This window comes from Drechmeria coniospora, chromosome 01, assembly GCF_001625195.1.
Source record: "Drechmeria coniospora strain ARSEF 6962 chromosome 01, whole genome shotgun sequence".
In the NCBI taxonomy this organism is placed as follows: domain Eukaryota; kingdom Fungi; phylum Ascomycota; class Sordariomycetes; order Hypocreales; family Ophiocordycipitaceae; genus Drechmeria; species Drechmeria coniospora.
The window spans coordinates 3926754-3944665 of record NC_054389.1 but is presented as its reverse complement, the minus strand read 5'-3'; the positions used below and the strand labels follow the sequence as shown (position 1 = coordinate 3944665).

The 17912-nt window shown below is 52.5% G+C and overlaps 5 protein-coding genes and 1 non-coding gene across 6 annotated transcripts; 4 read left to right on the top strand and 2 right to left on the bottom strand.

Annotated features, from left to right (window-relative positions):
* Window positions 1-1888: 1888 nt before the first annotated feature.
* DCS_00947 (uncharacterized protein) lies at window positions 1889-3408 on the top strand (the record flags this gene model as incomplete). The annotated part of the gene is made up of 2 exons (XM_040798282.1): window positions 1889-2023; window positions 2323-3408. 2 exons carry the CDS (start codon window positions 1889-1891, stop codon window positions 3406-3408), a joined length of 1221 nt encoding a protein of 406 aa, XP_040659165.1.
* Window positions 3409-7019: 3611 nt separating this feature from the next.
* DCS_00946 (uncharacterized protein) lies at window positions 7020-9681 on the bottom strand (the record flags this gene model as incomplete). The annotated part of the gene is made up of 6 exons (XM_040798281.1): window positions 7020-7182; window positions 7240-7693; window positions 7755-8738; window positions 8812-9159; window positions 9221-9383; window positions 9442-9681. The coding sequence occupies 6 exons, from the start codon at window positions 9679-9681 to the stop codon at window positions 7020-7022; spliced, it is 2352 nt and encodes a 783-aa protein (XP_040659164.1).
* A 1446-nt stretch (window positions 9682-11127) lies between these two features.
* On the top strand, window positions 11128-12528 carry DCS_00945 (Protein kinase-like protein; the record flags this gene model as incomplete). The annotated part of the gene is made up of 1 exon (XM_040798280.1): window positions 11128-12528. One exon carries the CDS (start codon window positions 11128-11130, stop codon window positions 12526-12528), a length of 1401 nt encoding a protein of 466 aa, XP_040659163.1.
* A 965-nt stretch (window positions 12529-13493) lies between these two features.
* Window positions 13494-14081, top strand: DCS_00944 (uncharacterized protein; the record flags this gene model as incomplete). The annotated part of the gene is made up of 1 exon (XM_040798279.1): window positions 13494-14081. The coding sequence occupies one exon, from the start codon at window positions 13494-13496 to the stop codon at window positions 14079-14081; it is 588 nt and encodes a 195-aa protein (XP_040659162.1).
* Window positions 14082-14618: 537 nt separating this feature from the next.
* DCS_r11 lies at window positions 14619-14734 on the top strand. The gene has a single exon (XR_005881870.1). It is a non-coding gene; the product is annotated as a 5S ribosomal RNA (ribosomal RNA).
* A 475-nt stretch (window positions 14735-15209) lies between these two features.
* On the bottom strand, window positions 15210-16973 carry DCS_00943 (uncharacterized protein; the record flags this gene model as incomplete). The annotated part of the gene is made up of 1 exon (XM_040798278.1): window positions 15210-16973. The coding sequence occupies one exon, from the start codon at window positions 16971-16973 to the stop codon at window positions 15210-15212; it is 1764 nt and encodes a 587-aa protein (XP_040659161.1).
* Between the last annotated feature and the right edge of the window lie 939 nt (window positions 16974-17912).

The window sequence follows — 17912 nt, the reverse complement described above, 5'->3', positions numbered from 1 at the left end:
CATCAATTCATTGCTTGGGTGTCAAGTGATGAATCTCACCCCTTCCTTGTGCCACGTTAGTGTCACAGCAATGTCTGCTCCTGTACAGGCTTATGAAGGGGTGTGCTCCCCCAGCCTAGGTCGTCAACTTCAATTTGTTGGTTGATCAGGGAGCATGTAATCCCGAGTTTGGGCAATTGGTTGGTTATTTCCTGAAGGTTCCATGATTCAAAACTGTACTGTAGCCCACGACAAGGAGTCATCGGCTCTCGACAGCAGGCGCTTGAAGGCCGATGAGGCGGCTATGCGAGTAAGTGCCGGACGTCGAAGTTGCCATTCGCATCCAACATCATGCAGCAGAGCACTCTGGCTGGGAATGAAAACATCCATCCATCGCTCCTCCGCAGACGCCAAAATTTGGTTGCGGTCCACGCCTATTACGATAAATTGTGGAAAACACCAGCGATTTTGTGTTGGAATGCTGTCCTGCCCGTCGATATCAGGTTCGTCGTCGTTCACCTAGCGACATGACTGTGGCGATGAGGCACAGGCTCGTACTACCAGGTAGCAAACCTTGAACCGACTACGAGGCGAATAGGGACAGACTCGGCTGACAAATGCCAGTACTCTTGCTTCTTCATCACTGGGTTATCTGATTGTTAAAGGTCGTTGTGCGGCGGCCAGCGGACGTTGCTTAGCAGAGCCGACCAAAGGAACAATACTTGTCCTACTTATTCGACAATAAATTTGGCACGTTCAAGGGCCGCTGGCGCAACGGCAGCGCGGTAAGCTTCCTCCTCCCAGCGCTTGATAAACATCAAGCTAATCCCTTAAAAGTTGGCTTCCAGTTTGGAACATTCCAAAGGTTATCGGTTCAAATCCGGTGTGGCTCATTTTTTTGGCGATGCGGGGATTGAGGGTATTAATTGTCTCGATACCAAATCTCCTTCTTTTTTCATTCCCAAACCTGAATCATATTCATATCATGCTTCCGAAGTTAGCATGAATATCCAACAAGAAAAACATGCATGTCCCAGTGCGTCGGAAGAGCAGGGCAAGAATCCATCTCCATATCGCTTCTGCGTCATCCTTCGCGCTGCCACGTCAGCATCAAGCCTGACTAACCAACACAATCCTAAGCAGCATCAAGCCTGTTCACGATTTTACACCGGAAGAATGACCGAACAGGCGGTTGAGTGAGCGTTCCGTGCTCGTACACCGCAACTGGACTGATTGTTGGTTGTTTCCACGATGTCATCAGCTTGAATGGTATGCCCAAATGGGAAGCCAGCGAGGTCCCGATATCGCATGCAGCCCGTCCATTTTTTTTGCCACACGTGGCAGGGGGGCGATTCGTGAATAGCCACTCGTTGGGAGTCGGAGAACTGGCCGTTCCTCGTTGATTGTGGGCGCAGGGGAAATCATGCTGCAAAAGTGTCGTCACCGCTACCAACACAACCCAGCACACCTCTCGTGGGACCGATGAACCGAGCTGAGGCCTTTGCATGGGACGCTTCGAATGATGGCGGCTCGCTAGAACGGAACTGGCCAACAGAACTCGTGGTCATTGTGATGGCGTGTTCCCGGATGCGAGTATGCAGGCCGTCATCGTATTCAACATCATGCGCCTCCCGTTGCCGATACCCAAGCAGCTGTATAAGTCGTGGCATACCTGCTGCCTCACTTCATTTGGCACTGCCTTACTTCTGCTGGCATGAGAATTCACGTCTCCGGCTGCCTCACCACCACAGGTTTTCGCCGACAACTGCCAAGTCAGACATTTTATCATCCGCAATTTTCCACCCCCTGACTCATTCTCTCCCGCTCCCTGCTCCCACAAAGTTGGGGGACCCTCGAGGGCATCATACCATCCCTCTGCCAAACGGCTCGCTCGCTCGTTCCTTTGAACATGGGTACCTATGAGATGACACTCAACTCGACGCGCACACACCGACGTGCTGCCGGACATGAACAGGTCGATATGCAGCTCTTCGCAGACAATATTTGCAAGGAGGCGTGGAAAGATTGGCCAAACGAAGCCGGCGTAAGGCAAAGGTCAAATCTTGGGCCGTAATATCATCTGCTGACCTTGGATTTGTTCAGTTTGTAGGGTTAAAGGAGCATAGGGGACCGTTGAGCTTACAAGTCAAAGGCTCCATACCCGCTTGGGCGGCCGGTGCCCTCTACCGCACGGGGCCAGGAGTCAGCGCGATCGAGAACACGAGTCGAGGAACTTACTTCGTCTCTCATTGGTTCGACGGCTTTGCCCATACGCATAAGTTCGACATTGTGCCGCCGACGGGTGACGGCGCGACCACCGTCACCTACTCGTCTCGCCGGTAGGCGGATGAGCTTGTCGAGACCATCAAAAAGAAAGGATGGCGCACCAGCGTCTCCTTTGCCCAAAGGTCGGACCCTTGTGTCGGAATCTTTGCCAAGGCCCAATCCATGTTTGCTCCCTCTCATCTTAACAATAATGTCGCCCTTCATCGAAACCTGCCTGGCGTTGCCTCCGAGGCGCCTCCCGGTGCCGGCCACCGCACTGGCAGCAGCAAGCTGTTCCTCGCCACCGACACATCAATCCTTCAGGATATCAACCCCGACACGCTCGAGTCTTTAGGCTCCAGAAACCAGTCTCAGCTTCACCCAGACCTCGACGGCCCGCTTTCCTGCGCTCACCCGCAGCGAGATCCCAAGACGGGAGACTTGTTCAATGTGAACCTGCATCTCGGTCGATCGCCCACCTATCGCCTTTTCCGCGTGAGTGCGTCGACGGGGATCACAGACATCCTGGCCGCCGTGTCCGGGCCGGATATCCGTCCGGCATACATTCATAGCTTTTTCTTGACTGAGAACTATCTCATTCTCTGCATTCCATCATCCCATTTCCACTGGGATGACGCCAAAATCTTGTGGGAGCGGAACCTTCTGGATGCCATGAAGTCGTTTGACAAGTCGAACCTGTGCAGGTGGATTGTCGTCGACCGCCATGGCAAAGGTGTTGTTGCTCGCTTTTCCACCCCTGCTGCATTCTTCTTCCACTCCATCAATGCCTTTGAAGAGCATGTGTGTGATGAAAACATCGAGCGGACGGAAATATGCATGGATTACATTCACTTCGACACAACCGACATCATGCTGAGCTGCTACTATGATGTCATTCTCAATCGCAACGATGCGGCGAAAAAATACTGGCTCCAGGACGACGCCTACGAGCGTCTCAACCCTCGCCTCGTCCGTCAGCGGTTTACACTTCCTCTCAGCCGCCAGACGCCTCGGGAGGCGGCAACGGCAACCGGAATGGAAGTATTTAGCATTCCGAATCCCCACGCTGGCGAGTTGCCAACAATGACGGAGATGGGGCGAGCGGAAGCCGGTTTCCCCATTGCTGTAGGACTGCATGGCCTTCACGCTCCTGCCGTGGCATGAAGATGAAGGGAGTTGAATCGAGTGATGTATTACATCATTATACTCAAATGTCAACAAGTCTCCTGAAGTGTATTTTGAGCGTTCACTGAAATGAGGCCCATCAACCGATGACCCATTCGTGCAAGTATATCGTGTATTTATGATGAAAGCTTTTCCAAGATACTTGTTCATAATAGTGCAATGTGTCCAAAAACTATCGCGTGCGAATAACCCTCTCGTCAGAGATGCATGGACTGCAGTTCCTTGGAACGTGATGGTAGGTATCTCGAAAGCACCGTCGGATCAATGGAGTGAACATGAGCTGACACTTCAGCGTCCCCTACAAGGGCATTGCCTCTATCGCCTTGGCAGCTTCAGAAGCTATTGCCTTCGCCAATTCAATGACTGAGAGCACGCACATCAATGAATGCACTCTGTGGAATGGGACAGACATTCAGTCAATCCAATGGTGGCCATTGGCCCAAACAGGACATCGGCCGCAGCCTGATTGGCTGGCGGTCCCGGTCCATTCCGATATACAGACGACCGGAGCCGGAAGCCATCGACGATATCAGGCTCCAGTATCAAGATGGCCCCCTGCATCCTCAACTTTTCTGTACTAGGGAAAACTCGGGAACTCGAACCGGAAAGCAGACGGGACATGGAGTCTCGGAAAACAGCCGAGCGAGAGCGAGTAATGAATATGTCCCCAGTTGTACTGCGAAAACCTGGGTTGCGCAATACACGGACGACGCCCCGTTTGTGATATTCGAGTTGTATGCGCTCAGCGGAGAGTAAAATAATAACGTGGGACTTTCATAAAGGGTAAGCTATTGTATTTGCATGATGTAGTCGACCTTCCACAGCATGAATGATCTGGGACCTACATCTCCATCTGACTCAGTTGGTTGTCATGACAAGTCCAGCTTCGTATTTCAAGGAATCATCTCTCATTTTCTTATTGTCTTTGTTGTTCTTTATTGGCAGCTTTACGAATAGTGTCCGACCTTTTCTGGTCCTGGCGGCCAACCACCAAACCCGGGTGCGAGATACAGAGAGTAAAGACCGCAATGAGTACCTGTCTGCAAAACGTCAGCATCATTCTTCAGCAACTGGTATTTTAGATGTACGCATACATTCCTTCTAAACCAATGAAGAGCCCCTCGTTTGTAATCACTTTCGAGTTTCGGTACCCTTGACTTAGCTCGTAGCACCGAAACGCGCATCGGCCTAGTATGCAGCCAACCGCAGAGGAGAGAGCTCCGAAGAATAGTCTCATTTTCTTCGTCATCGGTGGGGTTGATGGACTTCTGTCGTACCGTATCATGTAGTCGGCAAAGCAGAGACAGAAAATAAAGATGACTGCAACCTGCAAGGCCAGGCCAGCAAGTGCCACTTTCACTCCAGTCTCGCTGGCGCCCAGGCTCACCGTCGAGAGAGCACCCCCGCTCGCTTGGAGCACGAGGCAAATGAGATCGGCGCAGATGAAGAACCAGTAGAAGGATGCCGGTCTTACGCGAGAAAGCTCGGGCGCAAAATGATCGATGCTGTCATGTCGCGTGTTAGCTTCGCCACGTCATTCTGCGACGACAATGTGACAGGGGAACGGAATGCTCACGTCACAGACAAGGTGATATAAATCGCGGCGGAAAAGAATACCGGTCCCCCAGTAATGAAGATGACTTGTATCATGAATCCCGGAAACCCAAATGGGTTTTTGTACATGAGGATGCGTCCGACGTATCCGATCATCTCAGACCCGCATCCGATCATCATAAAAATCATGAACCACCAGGTCCTCCATCGAAGACCGAGGTAAATATGTATCTTCATGGCGAGGAAGTATAAAACAAGGAGGGCGATGTTCGCTGGCAACGAAGGCCGGTACTTGTAAATGCTTGATTCAATGGGGCAGATATCCAGTGTGCAGTTCGCTTCGGGGCCAAAAATGACAACGCCTGGAGGCGAAATCATTGTTGAGTTGGTCATGATGGTAATTCCTCTGTCCGGAGGCAGTCGATTCGAAAAGATTTCCTATTCACATTAGCCGATGTTGATGGCAGGGTAGATGTGATGCGCGGGTGCTCATGTGGGCAAATCTTAGATTGAGTGGTGACTATGTGCTTGGGGCTCTTTCCGTGGGTTCTATATAAATATTTATTTATTGTATTAGTGACTCTTACCTATTTTCTTTACTTTTCCTCTCAATGGATTGTTTGCAAAGCAAAGTTCGTCCACAGCGTCATTAAACGCCAGCGATGAAATTATTGCTAGCATGAAAGCTCAGCTGGTTTTGCGGTCAACGGAATACTGCATTGTGATATTTACTGTACAGTACATATATCATAACCTTTAAGCACCAACTGAATAGGGGGCATCGCCGCCTTAACAGTACTTTGGCTCTAGACGAATCCTGACTCAACTCAACTCTGTTGGCTCTCGCAACAATCCAACAGCCGTCAAGCCGAATGAGGTAGGTAGGAGCGTGTGCGAAGGAATGCGAGGCCGAAAATCGGCTGCGAAAATAGCACGAGTAAGCTGAACCCCTGTCAGATTGGTAATAATATAACTATCCGCTAATATCACCTCATAGGGCTGTCATCAGACGATTGATGACGCCCCGCGACTATTGTAAGTACAGTGGAAGGCTGAAAGGGAATACTTCAATATTGGGCTTCTTTATATTCATTCTCTACCCTTGAATCTTCAACGGAGATCTATTCCAATAGTCTTCGGTCGTAGTTCTCACTCCATAGTAGGGCTAGGGTCAATTCAATATCATCACCGAGCAGGCGCCGTGGTTCGATCATCTGTGAAGCAATAGTCTACATTAGACGTTCCAAGTCGTGCACCTATCATCGAAGCGAACCACCTGCTTCAAAATATGCAAGTTTCTAGATTACCCAGGTTTGTCCACTATCCAAGCAAAATTGGCCACTGTTATCGCAATCCCGTTCCCCAGCGAACATCTGCAAGTTCCTTAACCGAAAGGCTTGCAGAGACCATCGACGGCAGGAATGACTTTATCTAAGGAAGAGCAACATAAGTCAGGGAAGATGATAGTTATAGGTCAGTCGAGCCGCTACGGCCCCGGCGACGCCGACGTGCCGGGCATCGTCGGCCTGCAGCAGCCGAGGGCGCCAGGTATTAACTGATGGGCGGTCCAACTATGCATCCGTTGAAGTCTCAGTTCATCCACTCTAAAGCCCAAGACATTCATATCCTGATATTACGGCGGAAGTAGTAACAGGGAAGGGAATTCCAAATCCTTTGACCAGCAAACATGGATGCATACTACCATTGGGAGGAAAGGAAGGTAGACTAAATCGTTCAATGATCATGCCCTTTGCGCTTGTGCCAGTGGCCTAGGGGTATACTTAAGTTGTCTTACGTCATGTGGCCATTAAACTCTAAATTGGAGTTTTGGGGGGAAAGGTAGCCACGGCACGCGTTGTCTTGATATATTCCTCCCTTATTCTTCTTGTTGCCAGAGGATTCCTCCTGGATGGAAGCCAGATCATCTGTCGGCGCAGGAAATAATCTATTCTAAACCAGGCTTCTGATTGCCCTAATCACTTATGACTGTTATACGTGTCATATAGTTGTTTGAACTTCGAAGCTCGGGCGAGGAGTCATCGAGGGGTATCCCGCTCAATAACGACACCCCTGTCAACGACGACAACGCTATCAAAGTCAAGTATCGTATCGAGCCGATGAGCGATGGCAATAATTGTCGAATCTTTGAACTCAGTCCTGATAAGTTGCTGCATGATCTTATCTGTATCCATATCCACACTACATCAATTTAGACATGGACTGAGGTTAATGAGCAAGGGGGAAATAAAAGCATACCTGCTCGTAGCTTCATCCATGACGACAATCTTGCTCGGGTGCAGTATTGCTCTTGCAAGACAAAACAGTTGTTTTTGCCCATGAGATAAGAAATCCTGAGTCATTTCGGCATCGAGGCCGCCTTTGGACTCAACCGTGTTCCAAAGCTGAGCCTTTTGTAGAGTCTCGACTATCTGTTCATCCGACGATGCTCCTCGAGGATCGCAATTTACCCGAACGGTACCGTGGAGGAAGATGGGATCCTGAGGGATTGCATTCAGGCGCTCTCGGATAGTTTCGCGTGGAAGGGTAGATACATCCTCGCCGTCGATCAAGATACAGCCCTCATCGAGGTCCAGAATGCGGAAGAGGGCCAGCAGCAATGAGCTTTTGCCACCTCCGCTCCGTCCACATATTGCAATCTTATTTCTGGGTTTGATGACGAATGACACTTTCGATAGGACTCGTGGAGCGGCTTTTCTAGAGTTCGTGTTAGTACATATGTGTATTCCCCGCAGGAGCGGATAGAGACTGACGTGTACGATGCGGAGACACCTTGAATTTCGATGCCCCCATTCTCAGGCCAAGTATCAGGTGGTATTGATGACTCATTAGCATAGTGCTCCGTGGTTTGCCCTCCTCAAAGACTTTAACTCTCGCTACTGCCCCAATGGACGTCTCAAGGATAGTCCAAACATTGACTGCCGTCTTCATGACACTGCTCAGAGTCATGATGTTAAAAAGAGCGACGCCAGCGAATCCGGTACTGACTGTTCCCTTTGTTGTGAAGGCGACTGCTGCAACAATGACGGCAAGGGCCGCAGCAACTAGGTCCAAGGCCAAACTAAGCCAGCGCTGGACGCTGTAGAGAAGGAAAAAGGGCTTCTGGGAGTAGTCCAGCCTTGCTTCATTTTGTTTGATAAGATTGTCTTGCCATGAAAATGCACGTATAGTGGCTAGCCCACTCAATGTTTCGAGGAACTGAGAGTACACGGGGCTCTTTGCTTCTAGGTCGAGAAATCGGAGCTGCCGGGATGTTCGCAGATAGTACTTCTGGACTAGGTATAGAAACCCGAAGAGGAAAGGGTAAGTGATCGCTAGCCAGTACGAGGCAGGTAATATCATGACCGCTTGGGCCAAGCAGACAAGCACATTACACGCCACGTTGAGAAACGACAAGGGCAGCTCGGCATCGATGAGCTGAACGTCTTGGCTGAAACGATTGATAATGGTGCCAGCATCGGTGGAAGCCAAAAACGACATAGGGGCGTTGATGACTGTGCGCAAGAGGGTCGAGTGAAGCGTTTGTCCAGAGGCAACGACAATCACCAGAAGGAGGTACATAGTACAGCGCGTGTTAGCACTTGTCAGGCATCGGAGGCATGACAGTACGTACCCGCAACAAAGACCCAGTGCAGCCAACGCAGCAATTTGGAAGACGGCAAAGGCACCAAGGTATTTGCCATTCTCTTGGCCGGAGCGCCGTTCATTGGAGTTTCCCCACCATGTGAGCCAGATTTCTGCGTGCCATTATTATCGGTTCATGATTCATCTTTCATCGTCCGTCAAGGGCGGAAAATTAGCTAACCTTACCAGGAAATTTAAGCATCACAACCCAAAGTAGCAGAAGGGAGACGAATATGGCAGTGTTTAGAGGGCCGATGGTTTTGTAGTAATAGATGTATACCGGTCGATCTCCTAGTCGCCGAGGGGAGTCTTTCACGGCCTGGAACAAGGACGACTCAGCGGCACCGGTTAGGGGTCTGGGCTGGGTTGCCTCCTTTTCGGCTCCTGATTTCTCTTCGTCATGAACTGCATGTATCTCAAGACCAGCTTGCTGCAGAAAGCCGTGCTCTTTGCTTAAATTGGCAAATGTACCTTGAGCAGCTACCTTGCCATCGTCCAAGGCAATGATGTCCTCCGCAAAAGGGAGGAGGTGAACTGTACACCAATTTCCAATCAGTACTGTTTAGAGGCACGGCATCATTTTCAGTCAACATACTAGCATGGGTAGCCAAGATTACTGTAGTATTTTGCGACTTGAGAAGGCCACGGGGCCCAAAGACGTGGTCAAAGACGTGTCGTTGGGTCTCCGAATCCAGCACACCAAAAACATCATCAAAGATGGCAATCGGACGCCTAGAATACACTGCTCGGGCGATTGCCTGAGTTCATGTTAAAACCGATTGCCACATAATCATATAATCTAGCGATGCAACTTACCACTTCGGTTGAGCATACCAGCTTGGCAGTTCGCAACGCATTGCCACGAACAGTGCAAGGCTTCTGGCTCGGAGAGAGCAGACGGATGGGTGTTAGGACGAGGAGTATGGCTGACGGTAGTATCGAGAGAATGCTCTCCTCGAAAAGAAGAGTGAAGTCGAATGGGCGTGCACATGCTGTCACAGCAGGGCCGAACGAGTTGTCGCCCGACAAGGGGCATAAGCTCGGCGTCGATGACATGACGGCATGAACTCGTCAATGATCACAAAGTTATGCAAGCGGTGCACTGCAGCATCGGCGACATGAAGTACAGAACTGCGAAAGGGGCCAGCTGCTTCCTTGCTTCCACGGTATCGGATTTTTCGGCATCAATTGGGATAATATATTGCTATACTATGCCGGAAATCAAGGCTTTCACTGAGGCTCTCCTCAATGATGAGACATCGATTGCATTTTGAATACTATTTATGCTCGTACCCCGGACACAGTTGACCAACTGCAGGACGGGCCGGGCCAAACTCCTCATCGGGAAGGTCTCGGCATTTCGGACAGGTCACGTACCGTCTAAGCCTTGACGTACGGTGTACAAGTACCTGTCCAATATTGTACGAAGAGCCAACAGTCAAACCAAATCCTGCAGAACGCGTCATTCACACTAGTCGCAGATGCATGGTGTCGTACTTGTTTTACTTGCAGTGGTGATAAACTGAAAAGGACAAAAATAAGCAGGCAGGGATTAGGGCAGAGCGGGGTCACTGGTGGCCGGGCCTGGGGAACGGATGGAAGCGGAGGGCACCGGGAAGGCATCCTGTACGATAATATCGGAGAACTAACCAATAAGTGTGAGGGTGTGATAAAGATACTCGTCATGTACGCCGTTCACCTGCCATCGAGAAAGCGTTGGAGAAGTATTGCCGCGGGCAAGCCATTTGTCCGGGTCGGCCTTCCCCGATACGATGATTGTCTGATACTGCCTGTCTGTCTCGAAGATTGCAGTCTAGGGTGAATGGTATCCAATACGACAAAGATTGAGTGCTGCAGCAGCTAGCCAATTTAACCACAAGTCGCTCCTCACTCATCTCTATTATTTTCATCATGCTATCTGCGCTGCTCCATATGGACGATATGGTTCAAAGCGATCTTGGGAGTCGATCCTCCGTACATGACATGCTTTGACAGCAAGCAACATGGGGGTTTGGTGTTGGTGCATGTTACAACACAATTATGACGGAGCACCCCGTAAATCTTGGTAACTCGACCACCGTTACTCCGTATGACGTACGGAGTAATGATACTCTAGGCACCATATGTACTGTACTCTGTTGCAACAGATAGTAAGTGATCTGCTCTGTCCGGCTCCAACGAATCAAGTGTCGTAAGATGGTCAGAAATCAGTCTAATGGTGTTCTTCTTCCTGATGTTGTTGCCTACCGATAGGTGTTTACAGTGTCTGCTTACTTACATTATATAGGCGTAGAAGTACAACGAGTACCGCAATGTAATTAACTACCTGGACTTTTAACACCGTTACTGGCACGTTGGCGCGGCATATTAACTACAGTACTCGTTCGTAATACAACTTCCAGTCCCTTTTGCCGAATAATTCCCGCCGACCAACAGACTTCTTGCCCCGAAATCGGAGCTGCTCCAGAACGATACATTTCCAAAACAACAAATCTGGCAGCCATGTACGAAGACGACGCATTGAACAAGCTCGGAGTCGTCGGTGAATGGATTTGGGGCGACGACGAGGAAACCGCTGTCTTTGCCCAAGCATACGGTCATGGCAGGACTCTCATCTTCCAGTTCGCATCCGATCAAGGACGGCCTTTCAGCTTGCCATCTCGGATCGTCAACTGCTACCACGACGTCCAAGTTACCGACCCAAACGCTTCATTCGCCGATCGACCATCTATGCGCGCTGCACTGTGGTTGGCGTTATCTTCCATTTGGCCAGATTGCATCGAGAGCCCGCAGACGGCGGGCTCCGATGTCATCATCGACGTAGGCGATGCTGGTTCAGAGGAGCCGGAGCCCCAAATCTCCTGGGTTGCCCGTCACGATGCTCGGTTCAACGATTACCTTGACATCCTTTCGCCAATTGACCAACTTTCTCTTCAGCAACCCACGGATACTATTGACTTCAAGGCCCTAGTCCGGCAAAACCAGCTCGGCGGAAGGGGCTGCGCAACGCTCGTCACAACGGCGTCGTGCCCTCAATCTCAATTCGTCTTCAAAGGTATTGACTTTAGAACCTACCTCATCGATTATGAAAGTGGCCATATTTTAGACCAAGTGAAAACCTTTTACCGCGCTGTCAAGCTAGTCGATGGAATGCCTCATCATCCAAACGTCAAGGTTCCTGCCCCAACCTTGGTCACTATACGCAAGCCCGGGGACCATACTGAGCTTGTTTGCGGCACCCTTGAGGCTTTCTTCCCTGGCGGCACCCTTAAACGCCATATTGAAGAGTTCAATACCGCTGGTCAGCGAATCCCATTGTCTCAAAAAGTGCTCTGGTGCCATCAAATGGCTGCAGCCGTGGCGCACACTCACCTGGTCGCCCACACCTACCACATGGACATCAAACCTGGAAACTTTCTTATCGACGAAAACCAGAAGCTCGTACTCATCGATTGGGAACAAAATGACGCCCCCGCCACGACGGCGGCTCCGGAAATCGACGGCAGCTGGGATGTCGAGCAATCGGCTGATGGTTCACTCTTGTACACAAAGTACGCAGGTCCCGAGCGGCGCAACATGCCCGATACAACGCCTGGACAACGCGGCTGGAATGTCTGGAATTGTTTTCCAGTATGGGCTGAGCGGTGCCCAAAAGCGGCCGAACTGGCCGAGGTCTTCAGCGTTGGCCGGTGCATGTGGATGCTTCTACGCCAGCCAGAAACAGATTTTGAAGGAATCGAGAACACACAGGACATACTGGAGGATTGGACAGGATGCGAAGATATCCCGGAATCCTTCAAGCGGGCAGTAGAGAAATGCGTGGACCACGACCCAAACAAGCGCATGGGATTGGAGGAGCTCGTTGCCTTTTGGGAAAATGCTAAGCAGGCGGTGGAGGCCTAACGGCCATCACGAGTTAGCAAGAAAGGACGGAAACGGCATTGTTGATAATCGATACAGAATACGTTACCTATAAAACAACCTTTGCTATTTGATTTGTTGTGCAGATGCTGCGTTAGATAAGAACCAGCGCCAACCACGGCGGCCGTTTCTGCGACCTACCCCAGACGAAGTCAGCCTTCATTACATGCTGACGCCGCTCCTCCCGCGTTACGAGTTATTCTCGGTCACTGCCAAAAGTGGGCGCCACTCATAGGTTGCGTAGTAATCTGGACCACGTATCGTAAGATCCGGTGGCTGCTTGCGAGTCAAACTACGGGACAAGGTTACCCGACCGCATCTCACCAACAAAACTGAACCATCTGCCTCCAATTCGCGTAGAACTACAGGAATATCCCGCTTATTGGACCACGTTAGTATTACTTAGTAGTTGACTACAGTAGCCATCCCAATTAACTACCTGCTACTCCATGCGGCCAGGGGAACAATGGAGATGGGTGTACCCAAAACTATCCATCTGTACTCTGTAGATGCCGTGATGAGTTGTGCTGCTCACGCGCCATTACACTCATGACCTCGATGAATGCCTAGATTCAAGAGGACAAGGTTTATCCTGACGGACGTTTGAGTGAGTCATATATCGGCAACGGCGAGCCACTGGTTGGTTGACGTGCATAGGGAGGATTGTGAGTGTGGCATGCATTGAAAACTCATTGGCCAAACCTGCAGCGTAGAAGGCCATCTATGCATCCTAGGCGCAGACATCATCGAACTATATTGGGACGAATGGACTGGCTATGAATAGAAGGCCATCCCTCAGTTTCAAAGCTATCCAAATCTGAATCTGACCATCAGATAGGAAGACCCAGTATCCACTTGGTGCCTAGCAACGAAGCCCTTTGATACGAAAGCATTATACCATTGTGCATTCCTAATTATACGAACCGTTTAACCATTTACCGCTCAACATGACGTCAGTTCTTCCTTACTCTCCCCAGCACTACAGCTCCTTGCCCAGTATCGAAGATGCTAGCGAGACCTTGACTTCAGACGCTGTCGCTCTTCTCACCTCGGCAATAGGTCATGTGTTCGTCAAGCATCAAGTTCAAAAACTTTTCGGCATTGTTTTACTTCACAATCACTTTACACTCAAAGATGACGAAATACTTGTCAATTTCGGGTCCGTTGCCGTGCCTTGGAAGACCACCAGCTCTGCCAAGCAACTTCTTGATGTCAAGGGCAGCGCATGGAGGTTCACCAAGGATGGGTTGGTCCCGTACGAATTCACCCACTATGCGTATCCTGCCGCAGACATTGGCGGTTTTCAGTCGTTTCTCTCCGAGCTGAGGGATCTTCTTTGTTCCTTCGGACTCGTAGAGAAGCTCGGTATTTGTGCGCTCCAAGACGGAGTCGGCGACAGGGCCCCGCAGGTCGAGTTTACCCAAGGCCGAGCTAACATTACTCTTCCATTCGACATTGATCCGACGGAAGGCCCAGACAATTCCATTGAAGCTTCTTGGGAGTTTGAATCTCCCTCTGAATCGAACAGTAAATGAATCCTTGAACAAGCACTTTGCGGCAATTCCTAACTGCAATATAGAGCACATGCTGAGTCCAGTTACTCTTAAAAAGTGCAAAGTGGCTTGCAAGAGAGGGCCAAATACAGGACATCGGGGAGATCACAAGACTACACAAAAGTAGGCCTGGTGATAGAAATTGCAATTCGTCGTGAATGCAATGCGTCGCCGAGAACTGCCATTGTACCTCGTGAAAGTCAACAATACCATGGGCAATATTACTAGTTCTCGACTTAATGAACCCCCGAGGGGGAATGACCTTTTCAACATCGGCAGCGAGATTGACCAGTAACCGTGCAGCTGGCTGCATTATTTAGTTTACCGCTGAAAGCGGCCGCGAACCAAAATGATACAGAATGAATATTGAATGCAACAGAATAATGACCGGCTAGAAATGACGCCGGATAACAGGATGGATACTCCGTAGTGTTTTGTTAATAAAGTGCAAACAGGGAGTGCACGCCGATTGGATGGCAAAGGAAATATAATCATCTTTTACAAACAAATCTAGCACATACGACCATAGGCAGTGGAAAATACTGGATCCCGTCTGCTCTCCACACGTCAAGCCACTGACCGGCAGATTAGTAGTTGGGTCGGTGACGACCAGCGAACACCGGCTGTTGTATGTTTTCTTTTTTTGCAAAATGCTTGTTTGCTCTTTTGGACGTCGGATGGATTTTCAAGACGAACAGGTCGCCCGTGAGGGAAATGAACATTGTCGTCAACAATGCGTCGGATGATGCTCTGACAAGATGCTCACGTAGTGCGTCGCAAGTTCAAGCTGAATCCATGTTCAATTCGCTAAGGCATCAAACACGGCCACCCTGTCCTCTCACGGTCAGCGCCGGAGTTGTAGGATAAAGGCCAACGAGGGCACTCGTCAGCCTAGCTATACTGATAGCATGTGTAGTTGGCTATTATACAGGCCTCCCGGCGAGCGTCTTGCAAGCGTGCTCGAATGCGACGGTCGACGTTGCCGCACACATGCATCCTATCAAACCGACGACAATCTCGGCCGCGTAAATGATAATTTCCCGCAACAGAAATGGGACCTCTTGATGTTCCAGATGCTTCCCTCGGCGTGCCGCCGACGAGGACCCGAGGCTACGAAAAGAAGGAGCTGTTGCCCACGGGTGTTGCATCGCACGATTCGGGCGGGGGGGTTCCAAACTGCCGGAATGGGCTGTTGACTGCTTTCTCTTCGGCGTGGCGCACAATGGTTGCGAATACCATGTTCAGGAGCGGCTCCGCATGGTCAGTCACAGACGTACGAGTGGCTTCTTCCATCGTCAAGGGACGATACTCAGTCTTGGTGTTCCTGACGGGGCGTCCATCGCCGATGACGCCGTACGAATGCTGCAGCCGGCGAAAGGCGGACTCGGCGATGACCTCCTCTTGCGTCTTGGCCATCAGAGCAGATCCGGCGTACCAGTAGGAATCCATCCTCTCCCTTCGTGCCTCCAGAGCGTCGGGCGTCAGGCGACGGGTTGCCGGGCGATTTCGCTCACGGCAGAGGTAGGACGAGGTCCGCCAGCACGTGTACGAAACGTCGGCGGAGCGATTCCAAGCGGCCACGGGCCCCTTCCTTCCAAACAAGGAGGCCCGAGGGTACGGAGACGCCAGTTCCGGCTCGGATTCTGCCACGAGCTTTGCGAGAAGACTGTTGGGTCGAGCCACCCGGCCAACATTGGTGGACAGGGACGACGACCCATCGAGATCGGCCGAGGGACCATCCGACTCGTCCAATGCAAAATGCATCACGGGTCCTTGGGCATCCGGCTCGAAGAGGTCCAGCGTTCGGGTGCGAGGCTGAGGGTGACCCTGAGGCTGGAGGGCCTTGAAGGTGGACTCGAAGGTCGATGGACGATACTGTCGCTGACCTGGCGGTCCGGCCGTCAACGGCCTGGGGGCGCCGGGGCCCGCAGCGAGCGTGACGGGGACCGCGTCGTCGGCGCCCCTTTCCTCCTTGCAAAGCAAGCTTGGCGACGGAGCCGGCGGGAGCAAGGAGGCTGCGGCGGCGGCGGCGGCGGCGGCGCGCTCACGGTTGGGGGCGACATGCAGATCGGCGATACGCAGCAAGCTCGGCGGCACGTTGCTCGTGTCCGATCCACGGTCCGGCTGTGGAGCAAGGGAGACGGGGGATGAGGCGTGACCGACGGGTGCCCTGCCCGCGGCCAGCGTTGTTCTGGCCACGGCGCTGCACAGCTTCTGAGCAGACTTTTGCGTCGGGTTGGGGTACGAGGCCAGGTTGCTGATGGACTTGAAGCTGAGGCCCATCGACCACAGGTTAGGAAGGGTGTCCTGGTCGTCCTCTTCTTCGTCGGCTCCATCATCGCTCTCGGGGTCCGATCCGGGGCCCAGGGCAGACTGGGCAGACTGGCCCTTGACCGGCTCCGTTTCGTCGGCCAAGTTCGGAAGGGCGAGCGGCCGGGGCGCGGGCGCGGGCGCGGGTGTGGGTGTGGGCGTGGACGTGGGCGTGTTGCCGGACCGCACCTGAAGCGTCTGAGGCGGCAGCACGTCGGGCGCCGCCGCCTGGTCCTGGTCACTAAGTGGGCTGACGGCACGATCGTAGTTTTGCTGGAGGGGGGTGTACTGTTGAATGGCAGCCAGGCGTGCGCCGGCGGCCGCCTTCATCGTCAAGCCGGCGAGGCTCGCCTTGGGGAAGAGGCAAAGGTCGGCGTTGGCGAGGCCGTTCCACTTTGCGGAGCGACCACGACGAGCGGGAGCTTGAAGCGGCTGCGTCGAGCTCGGATTGTAGAGCGTGCCAGCCGTCGTGTACGTCGGCTGCTTGGACGAGGTCGTCGCGGGGGGCGTGGCCGTCGTCGTGGAGATGGGCGTCTGGTTCGGCTCGGACGACGGGCCAGCCATGGTTGACGAGTTCGCCTGACGACATGTGAGCGAGCGTCGGGGACATTACTCTCGAGCCCTCTCTGCTCCGGACGACGAGAGGGAAGGGAGGCGTACCTAAGGAGAGGGAAGGACCAGGCGAAGAAGAGACGGAGGGCAAGCGAGCGGAACCGGTCGTGCACCGAGGAATGCCACCGGCCGATGGCGGCTGCAGAGATGCCGGGACCGACGAGGAAGGGAAGGGAGTAAGTAAGTGAATTTTTCCAGCGGCGGGCGAGGCAACCGGCCTGGCGAAAGCTGGATGGCAGGAATTGGGATCGAGATGGGGGGCCCAACACGATGGTGAGACGGCTCGCTCGGGGCGGAGGGAGAGGTCCAAAAGATGAAAGTCCGGCGGGGTGACTTGTGCTCGTTTGAGCCGGTATGAATGATGCGTGAGGGAAAGGGGAGAATGGGAGGCGAGAAGCAAGAAGACGGCGGGAGCGGAGGAAAGGAGGATTGGGGACGAGAGAAGAAGGGGGAGGGCGGCCAAGTATTCCCTCCCGCCCGATGCGTGAGCACTTTCGAGTGCCTGGCGGAGGATAAGCTGGAGAGGAAAGTGCGAGGCCCGAGGGAGAGGGTGGGCAGGTGGCAAACGGGCAGGCGGGCAGGCGAGCAGGCGAGCAGGCGGGCGGGCAGGCGGGCGGGCGACTGAATATGCTCAACACCTACCAGAGCAGGGTCCCAGCAGACGAAACGACGGGTAGAGTCTACGAATGGCCATCTGCCATGCTGATACGGTACCGGCCGAGGTGGACGTCATGGGCCAGGCGCCCATCGATGGGTCGGTCGTGTCTGTCGTGCGACGTGCAGTCGGCGCTCGTTGCGTCCCTCCATGATGGCTGCGGGGAGCAGCGACGGTCCGGGGGTCAATGTCAAAGGGTGAAGCGGCGGGGACCGAAAATGCAGAAGGAAAGACAT